General features: G+C 36.7%; 1 protein-coding gene across 1 annotated transcript; it reads left to right on the top strand.

Moving 5' to 3' along the window:
- Positions 1-778: 778 nt before the first annotated feature.
- Positions 779-10,094, top strand: LOC141600366 (CBBY-like protein). The gene is made up of 11 exons (XM_074420590.1): positions 779-1,110; positions 1,240-1,289; positions 1,384-1,447; positions 1,692-1,740; positions 1,870-1,938; positions 2,725-2,786; positions 6,076-6,156; positions 6,822-6,976; positions 7,060-7,144; positions 9,222-9,365; positions 9,765-10,094. The coding sequence occupies exons 1-11, from the start codon at positions 836-838 to the stop codon at positions 9,874-9,876; spliced, it is 1,146 nt and encodes a 381-aa protein (XP_074276691.1). The 5' UTR covers positions 779-835; the 3' UTR covers positions 9,877-10,094.
- Positions 10,095-10,683: the final 589 nt, after the last annotated feature.

The raw sequence follows: 10,683 nt of genomic DNA, 5'->3' as shown, positions 1-10,683 counted from the left end.
TTGTTTTTTCTACTAATAAAAGACCATACAACCGAAGAAAAAGAACTAGAAATACGTAAAATGTCATCCAAAACAAGCGAGAATAAACTTCGTCCCGTCTTGCGCTGCTTTAAGGCTTCAATAATTTGCGAACAATCGCTCTCCACCACAACACGATCATGGCCTGCCTCCCGCGCTTGTTCGAGCCCTTCCAAGACCGCTACCGCTTCCGCTACCGCTTCCGCTACATGTGCTTCCCAAACCTCCCTTCTATTATGAGCCATGTCCCAAAGAACTTTCCCCGAGCTATCTCGACAAACCACTCCAACACCCACATCGACCCGCTCCTTTACCCCCGCATCCACATTGAGCTTAACCCAACCCGAGCTCGGAGGTCGCCATTCATCCCCTTGCATTCCCCATTGCATGAATTTTTAAATGAAGTTACAAGTTTATTTAGATTAAATGTTAATTAGAGTGAGTTGGGTAAAAGTAATTAAATGAGATAGTAAATGACTACGTCGTTTTAAGAACTGTCTATTAACATTAGTTACCGTCTCAAAAACACAACTACGATTAAACATAATTTTATTTTTACTGCAATTAATTTACATGTTGAAGGGCAAACTTGTAATAAATTAAAAAATAGGGGGTGTAATAAGTAAAATAAGGGGCGTGATATAATAATTTTGTATTCTAAATCGTAGTAGTAATTTATATGACCTAACCTGACCCGACTCGTTTGACAGGTCGACGGTCCAGAGATTATTGATGGGTGGGTGGCTCATCTGGTCCACAAGATCACAAGTAAGAGAAGAGTAGCATAGAACCGGGGACTGGAACTGGGATTCAGCAAATGGAAGCAACATTGACTTCATCTCCGCGTCACTCATCTTTAATCAACTTCTCCATCAATGGCAGAAATACCCAACGCCATCATTTTTTCAGATACCCAACTCATTTTTCAAAAACAACAACAAATTGTGTATCTCACCTTGAAACCTTATGTTTTGGTCCCAAAATAAGACGTAGATTCTGTAATTGGTTAACCTGTTGCAGCAATTCCCTTACACCGTTAAATGATGATAACTCCTCTTCAAACCTCGCTGCTGTCCTTCTTGAAGTTGATGGGTATTTCATTAACTCCTCTTCTTCTTCTTCTTCATATTTTTTTTTTAATTAGAATAATTAATAACTTTATGCGCTACCCTTTTCATTTCATCATCATCATCATCATGATTTATATTCATGTTATTATAGGGTCCTAATTGATGCATATCGAACTGGGAACCGCCACGGCTTCAATGTAGGTGCGGCTGAGCTGAGGCAACTCACACTATTACCTTTGCTATTTCGCTCACTGATTTCAGTCCTCACTTTCCTCTTTTACTCATATTTTCTCAGCATTTCGGAAGCTCGGCTTGGACTGTGCCAACTGGACACAACCTATCTACTTAGACCTCTTCAGGTATCATTTTTCAGACCATAAGTATCCTCTTAATTTGCCATCACACTTAAATTCATCTTATACTTGTGACTTGTGACTGTAAGGGGATTTTATGAAATCAAAACATTGTACGTACATGATTTTGACTCTACTGAGTTCAGGGAAATCATGCTTTTAACTTTTTGTTGTTTCAGACTATCAGCAATACAATTGCTCATGGTTACTTATATAGACTAAAAATTAAATGTGTTCCCATGATTGGTAGGAAGTGCGCTGCTGATGAGGAGAAGATGCTTGCTTCGTATTTTAACCGGGTTTGTTTCAATATCTTGCTTTACCATGGCACATGAAACTTTTTGAGTGATTGTCTATTTGTCTCTCTTTTTTGTCCTCCCATGATGACAGATCATTCTCTCCCTTGTTTCTTGCCTTTCTTTGAACAGATTGGCTGGCCAACATCTTTGCCCACTAGTGAGAAAAACACATTTGTGAAAAGTGTTTTGCAGGAAAAGGTGCACTCTTTTTCTTTGATGCTACTTGACGCATGGATTTTATGTCAAAAATCGTGAGGATTGCATGGTTTCCCAATACTTGTCGTGTTATTTATAAAGAGCCTGTTCTACATTTACTTCATCATTTGATTTTCACCTTCTCCAAGATGATATTTCGACCGTTCTATTTTGCATTTACATATATAACTTACTTTGTCAATAACACAATTTTGTGAAAAGATTTTTCTTTTATCATTCATTCTTGAAGACGACACTTTGGCAATATCTGATTAACAAAGATTTTTTGTGGGGCGTACCTAACATTTAGGCTCATTGATATCAAGGCACCTAACATATTTTTTTCCCCAAATATACCAAATATTTATGCTTGTTTGTTAACAAGTACCAATAGGAGGAGAGAGGTCGGCGAATTTGGCAGTAGTGGGTTGGTTCAGGGTGGGCGGGATAGGATACTTGTAGTAAGCACCAAAAAGGCGGTGTTTGGAGGAGGGTGGTTGTTGTCATTGATTGGTGAAGAGTGGTGTGATGGTGGTGGTTTGGTGTTAGAACGTCTTTAATGAGAAGAAAGAGGGTTGAAGGTAGGTAGGGATAAGCATGGTCTAGGTATTAAGGGCCAATTACATTGATAACTTTTCTTTTTTAATGGTAACATCTACCAAGCATTGTGCATTCTTAGACCACATTTATTTGGATGTGGCTGGCTAGTAATCTTGAAATCTTGATTCTTGTACTTTTCAACACGTACTAAATTACTCCGTATAATTTAACCTGCTGCAATTTTGACAGAAAAAGGCATTGGCTGAATTTGTGAGCTCTGCAAATGCATCTTTACGACCTGGGGTTGAAAAGTAAGTCCATCTTGTCCTTTTAGCCCTATGTTCAATTCCCCTATCATATTGATGAGCAAACATTGAATACATACTAGATCGCATTGTGTCAAACTGTCAATGTGTATAGCTGAAGGTTGGATTATGAAGGTTGTGTTTGAATTTAAAATGAACTTTTCCAGTGACGCTCTTAAATGCCTCAAGTTAGGGCCGAACACACAGATCAAAAAAGCCGTCTGACGAATTTTTTGAAATTGGATATCCATATCTGCAAAAAAGATACTGAATATTCAGATATTCAAAGAAACTTGGATCCGAGTATGGATATTATCAGATTGTTTAGATGTACCAACATTTACTTGAAAAACAAATAGACCCATCATCATCTTCATCATAATGCATTTTGACCCTCTCATAGGTGGTTGTCTCTCATAAAATTATGTTACTGAAAATCATATTCACATCAAGGTAAAATGTCAAAATCGCCAAACAATAAATAATACAAAATTTAGGAAAATATATGAATATCATATTGCTTTCTTTGCAAACCCTTGATGTGAAATTGTGAATAGTGCATTACATATCACAACTATATAATCCTACAGTCCTTGATAGTCTTAGCCTGATCAGATTATATTTTAATAATTACTTCGTATTTATTATCAATTGTATTTAAAATTCATGTAATTTTCATATCTGAGTCATTTTCATGATTTAGAAGTTTAAACTTTTAGCTTGATACAACAACTAACATAAAATTATACCTTTGTTTTTTTATATTAATTTTATATACATTTCCAATAATTTATCTGATTTATGGTTTAGGTCACGTGTATAAGGTGGGTCTCGACCCTAGTTTAGCTGGTCATTTCGGAACATAGGTCAAAATTTAAGGGTTCATGACTCTAAAAAACGAGTTGGGCCGGGACATATATGTTTTTGACAGGTCGAGAGTATAAGGTGGTTCGTGTATTTAAATATGTTATTTTGGGAGTAGTCAAAATCTTTTATTCTCCTCCCCCTGTGTTCACAGTTTCGAGTCATGTGACCTGAAACACAATCTTTGGAACACGGCTTTAATTCATAAACATTGGGTGTAAGGGCTATGTTAGTGCCTTGTCCCTACCCCTCCCGTTCTTTTGAATTGCACCAATTGCAAATGCTAAATGTGTAAAAGAGAGCAAATGAAACTATTTCAGATTTAACTGGTATTATAGGTAAACCAAGTAGGCCATACACACACACACACATGAATTACTTGATCTCAAATTAGAAGAGAATTATAGTCTTTAGTTTTTCTCAATATAGGAAATGTTGGGAGTCCATCAAATAGAACGAAAATGTAAAATGTTACAATGTTAATACTAATTGTATATAAAAAAACTCGGCCCAGGGAAGTCGGAATAGGAGAGCACTCATCTTGGGGTGGATACCCTTTTTAGCTTCTAAAGTCTATTTCTTAGTCCAAAAAATAGGTTGGTTGCTGAGCTCACAAAAACTAACCCCAGCCCAAGATGAGAAAACTTATTCAATGGTCCCCTTGAGTTGGACTCTCATGTCGATCCGAATGGGCGTACGATTTTACCGGTCTAAATCAAGCAGGTTTTACCAGAAAATTTCATTTGAATCCATTTATTCTATTTGGTAGCAGGAGCGGGATCGGTCAAATCTTCTGCCAACTTGGACCCGGGACTTCTTTTTGCACTATTACAGCGCGGATTTTTTAGATAAACTTCTTAAAGAATATCCGGGAACATTTAGTTTCTGACAATTCCGTGAGCTTGGGCTGAGAGCCGGTTCTGAGGGTAGTCTGGAGGGGCGGTGGCCTAGGGCCCAAGCTAGAAAAGGGCCCATTCTTCTAGATTTTAAAATAGTAATGGTAAGAAAAGAAAAAAAAAATCTAATTAAGCAAAAACAAAGCAATGGTTTTCAACTTTCTCACCCTGACACTTTCTCTCCCCTCTTCTTTTTCCAAGACCCAAATTCCCGACTCTTCTCTTCTTTAATTAGAAATTAGAATCACATCTTCTAATTCCCAAGCAACGGAATCTTAATTTCAATGGTTAAGTGTTAAGGTATATGAGTATATGACCATTGATTTGGCCTAAATCATACTCCCTCCTATTCCATATTTTCTTCCCTATTTCCTTATTCGGTTATTCGGGTTTTCTTCCCTATTTCCCCATTTGGGATGATTTGTGTGGCCCAAATTCAATGGCATGTGGGGTAGTGTGTTTTGTGTGATCCAAATTCACTTTCTTATTTCTTGTGCAAAAAGGAAAGGGGAAGAAAACATAGAATAGGAGGGAGTAAGTCATAACCTTAAAGTTTTAGTTAAGATGGTTTTCTAATATGTTCTTAGAGCCTCGTGCTCTTGATAAAAGTTTAACTCCTCAAGAGTTATCCTTTTCCGATAACACTACCCACCACCCTCACTCCACCTTCTGCAACCTCAAGAATTGCAGCAAAATTATAGGCCATCAATCTCTCTGCCAAATTAACACTAAAATTGCAGCATCTCTCTACTAAAATTGACAACCAACCCTATAGTCACGGGTAAAATTCGGCCACAACCCCTTAGGAAAATCTTATTTTTGGGCGAAAACAAAACAACCCACCTCAAACCCGGCATGGCTCCTCCCAAAACCCACATACAATGCCTCTTCCGCTCCACTAAAGAATTGCATTAAACCCACTCTAAATTATGGACACTTTATCTTTCGATCAATAAGTCGGTTGCTACCAAATTTGGCCACCATAAAAAAAAATTCCCTTTTCCACCACCTCTTAATCTTCACTACAAATCTACCACGTGTAACGTATTATTAATAGAATTGATATGGTATGTTTTTTTTTACAAAAAAAAAACTATTATAAATTGTAGTATTTTTTTTAAGGGGCCCTAATTTACACTTTTTGCCTAGGCCCCCGAGAAACTCAGGAACAGGCCTGTAGTTGGGCTTTTGCTGCTGACATAAAAATAAAAACAAAAGAATAAGTTGGAGCAGCTTGATTTGGAGTGTTTATGGTCTCAATGAATGACTTCCCAAATGGTAAAATTGTTGTTTGTGAAGTATGTCTATCTAACCACATATGCTGCATGCTATACCATTAGCCCATACATGATCACTCTTTCCATAAGCTGAATTTTCAGTTCATTTGGGATATCCCTGGGCTTGGGCACTGTTCAAGTGTAGGTTGTTCAGCATGTGTTTTTCTTCGTTCACTTTTCTCGTGAATTCTGAAAGAACTATCTCCTGATTTTTCTTTCTGTAACTATGTTAATTGGCTTGGTGCTGTTGTCATTTAGGTTTATTGATGATGCATGTGATGAAGGAATTTCTGTAGTTATCTTGACGACACTCAGTAAATTTGGGGAGGAGACCGCAAGGTTTGTCTGGCTCTTATCAATAACCTGTGAAGTACTTTTTTTTGAGCACTCCCTTTGATTATTTGAGTTCTTATTATTTGCTTTAGTTTAGGGTAAGAAACCAAAGTAAAAAAAAAGTGGGGGTATTTACTAAAACACCCCCTTAACTTTCTTTGCATGTGCGGCCCCGAGGCACGTGAGTTGGATTCGCAAGGGTAACATTGCCTATTCTTATTCTCTATGCTAGTCTGCTACCCTAAAAGGAAATGAGAAGAGTCCAAACAATCATTGTAAAGGGGGATATGATAAGAATTCAAAAAAATGAAAATAGTATCTACTACTCCCTCCTTTTCTTCATTTTCTTCCCATTTGATCAGTTTCTATTTCTGTCTAATGTTTGGCCCTAGTTTTCACCCTTATTTACATTTACTGCCACTACTTAACCCACTTGTATTATACTATTTCAATATTACGCTATTTAAACCCACTTGCATTGTACTATTTCACTACTATACCCAAATATACTTACTATTTCATTATTTAACTATATAGCTTAAGCTTTGTGCCCAATCCAAACGGGAAGAAAACGAAGAAATGGAGGGAGTATATATTTGATACGTTTCTTTTGTACCATAAATTTTGCTATTTATATTGGTGACCTCTCTGAGTTTCGCCAACCATGTTAGAGCAATTGTTGAGAAGCTTGGGCATGAACGGATGTCAAAACTGAAGGTGATTGGTAAAGAAGATGTAGAGAAGAGTTTTTATGGCAAGCTTGTGCTTGGACTTCAGAAGTCCTCGGGCCCGGAAGAGGAACTTGCGAATGAAGCAAGTAAAGCAGGTATTGTTAATTTATCTTTTATTACTCACCAACATAAGTGAAAGGTCGTGTGCTGAAAGATTATGGCTATGATGTTGCAACAGTTGCTACGGAGAGACAAAAGATAGCCAAGGAAGTGGCTTCCTTGCTCAAGCTGCGGGTGGACATTAATACTGGCACACCTGAAAGGTTTTTCATATCTTTCACTTCTTAAAAGTCTATTCTCGTGCAACTCTTTTGTAATATAAAATCCTGAAGTGGATGTTTGGCCGGCTGAAGTATGAGGGGTTATTTAAGATTACATTTTATGCCATTGTCAATTAAAATGATCCATGATATTACATATCAGTTTAGCTCTGATCTGAGAATCAGCCCTTGCGGCCAATCTTTTTTATTTTGTGAAATGTGGCCAATACACCCTAAAATATGGATGTGGTAACTCTAAAGACTTTTACAAAGCAGCCAATAGCCGGATTTAGAACCATGCAGAGAAATACACTTTGATATTTTTAAAATTTCATAAAGGTAATATTTGTCAAATAAAGGTAGATTGTAAGCTAGCAAATTCATTCCGATTATCAACGAGTTCTGTCTAATAAAGCATAAGAATTTATCTGAATGTATACTCATTTCTGGTCTTCTGGAGCTTAAAAAGTTGGAGCTACTCAAGGTGATGCTTCATAGGAATAGAACTTGGAAAGAGAAATAGAGGAGATCAGTCTCTTTTGATTCATAGGCAGCCAGCAGTAAGTTTCTGAGTGATTAATCCCAAACCCCCTATCTTTGTTTTTTTACGACGAAAATGCCCTTGATTTCTTTAATCTCATATTACTCAACCTATTCCAACTACCCACCCTTCAACTACCAACCACCACTAACCTCCAACGTTAACCCCCACAATCACCCCACCACGGAACTCGTCAGAGTCCGATGCCCCATCCCTTAAAACACCCAATAGTCCTAATTAATTATATATTCACGCCTACCTTCAAATTATTCCGTATCACTTCTTAAGAACCCTAACCCAGTAACCCCCAAATTTGCTATTCCACAATTCACTTTTAATTGATTTCGTCGATTGCGCAAATAATTAAGGGTTTGTTTCCATTCTCCTTGCCTTTTTTTATTTTGTTTTCGATTTTCAACCATTGTTAATCGAATTCGCTATGTCCAAGGAAAGGGCAAACTTGGACAGGGCAAACAAAATTATGCGGCTTCCGCCATGGACGTCGATATCAAAAAGCATCAACTTCAGTTCTCCATCAATGGACTTCGAGGAGTCCCATGGTGGAGTTTGGGTGGGCGATTGTGGTGGTTGGCGGTGGAGTCCGGTAGTGGTTGGTGGTTGAAGGATGGGTAGTTGGGATAAAGTTGAGGAGTAATATGAGAATTAATGAAATTAGGGAAAATTCGCCATAAAAACACAAAAATAGGGGTTTGGAGCAATTTCTAAACTTTGGCAATATTTTGGGGGTAATTTATAAACTATTTTTTCTTAAAGGGAGTAAGTTTGAAAAAGTGTGTTTTAACTTTTAATAGGTTAATCGATAATTTACTCTTTTTTTTGTATATTGTCTCGTGAATGATGATGCTATAGAACATTAGAACCCATCTAATTTGATTGATGTTAGTTGACCTTGAATATTGTATGTCATGTTAGGCTTGCCATCATAAAAAAAACCACTCTCAACTATTACAACTATTGTCAAATTTGTTGCTCTACTGGTGCCTTATACATACTGCAAAATTTGCTTGCCTTATCATAGAGATAAGTGCTATTTAATTGTTATTTCTCTCTCTCTTTCTTTCTTTCTTTTTTTTTTCTTTTTTTTTTTTAATAAATGATCTACCATTGGGACTGTGATAAGTTGTTTTTTCTTGCATCGTTCTTGTCTCATGGGACTTCTCTAGGTCTTTCTTTGTGTGATTATCAGTGTGTTCTGTAGCCCTTTTCTTGTGTTAATGTCATTAAAGGACTGGTGGATTTCCTTTGTGAGTAATGAATTTGTTAGCGTGTCCTAGTTCAGGTTTCCAAGGTAATTCCAGTAATTTTGGACTTGTAGGATGGATTATAATTTTTCTCATTGTTTTTCTCAGAAGATTTCTTCTATGATTCAATTGTTTGTTCCTCTATCCCTTCATTTGTTGTATGATTCAAAGGAGCTCCACGCCAACTCAGATGAAGTAGTATTGTTATTTGTTATTGTAGCTACTATCCTTTGTTTTTGCACTTTGGTTTGCTATCTGACATAATGACTCCTACCAGTATTCGAGAAACCGTGGTTGCTCTGAGAACAGGGGCAGAAAATGCGGAGGCTTCTGTTAGCAACTGTGTCCTCGTGGCTGGAAGCCAATCTGCAATTGCTGCTGCAGAGATTACAGGCATGCCATGTGTTGTCCTCAGGAGCAGGTATATCATCTTTTGATTCCTCTGCTAGAAGTCTCTCTTCCTATGTTCTGACATGTGAATCAACAAACTACTTAATTTTGTTTGGTCTTATCATAGTTAGGCTTACCGGTCATCTTTGAGCATCTATCTATTTCACTGTGAAGTGCTTTACAAACGGGTGGGGTATGGGTCTGAGGTTGGCATTTCGGGTCTGGGTCCGGGTTTGGGTGGACCCAGACCCAAACCCGATTTACATGTCAGAACATAGGAAGAGAGACTTCTAGCTGAAATTCTTGCCTTTCACCAGAAAGAAAAATAAAAATTGAAGAGACATTTATGTTTACTCTATGTTATATTGTGGTGCCAGACTTTAATTTTTCACCAGAAATTCTTGCCTTTAATTTTGTTTGGTCTTATCAGCATGACTTCAAGAGCTGAGTTTCCAGCCACAGTGTCTGTCATGGATGGTTTTGGAGACGTCGATCTGACTATATCAAAGCTCCAGCTAACTCTATCGAGATTATCTCAATGATGCTGCATTGTAACCCGATCTGTTGTGACTTCTCAAGTTGTTCTTGTCATTTCACTAATTATTTCTTTGTGATTTCATTAGTGTGAGATTGTATGTTTATAATGAACTAGTATAGATCCCGCGCAATAAATGCGCGGCATTTATAGAGTTTTTACAGTACTTTTTAGTGTGTATTACTTTTTCATTAAAATTTATACCATAACATTTTTATATTTCAACTCATTGTATTTTGATATGAGGAAAGAAAGAAATTGAAAGTGCAAAACTAATAAAAAAAATTGAATGTCATGAAATCTGTATTTTAATGAATTTTTTTCACAAAGTTAATGATTTCATTTTAGTAGTCTTCTTAAAACATCTTAATGAATATATATATATATATATATATATATATTTTCACAAAGCTAATAGTGAAGTATTAGTTTATTTTTCTATTTAATAAATGCGCGGTATTTATAAAGTTACTGGTGTATAATATAAACATTAATTTTATGGTGTGTATTGTGTGATGTGATTGACATATGCTTGTAATATTCTCCCTAGCTTGTACTATAAATAGGAGTGTTTGGTACTTGCCATAACCAAGTTAAGCCTAAGTGTGATCTCTCTCTAAAAACACCTCTCATAAAACCTTCCTTGTAAAATATATCTATTTCTTATAATATAAGCTTTCCCTTATTCAACATCTGGTCTTACAATTTCCTAATAACCTTGTTAAATATATATTGATCCTGTAAAACCTCCTTTGTGGTTGTACTCACTATGTGTCCGTAACTCTGGTATCAGAGCCATGGCAGAATAAGCTTT

This window comes from Silene latifolia, chromosome 9 (assembly GCF_048544455.1).
Source record: "Silene latifolia isolate original U9 population chromosome 9, ASM4854445v1, whole genome shotgun sequence".
Lineage (NCBI taxonomy): Eukaryota > Viridiplantae > Streptophyta > Magnoliopsida > Caryophyllales > Caryophyllaceae > Silene > Silene latifolia.
The sequence above is the reverse complement of the archived record's forward strand: the minus strand, read 5'-3'. Positions and strand labels throughout refer to the sequence as shown.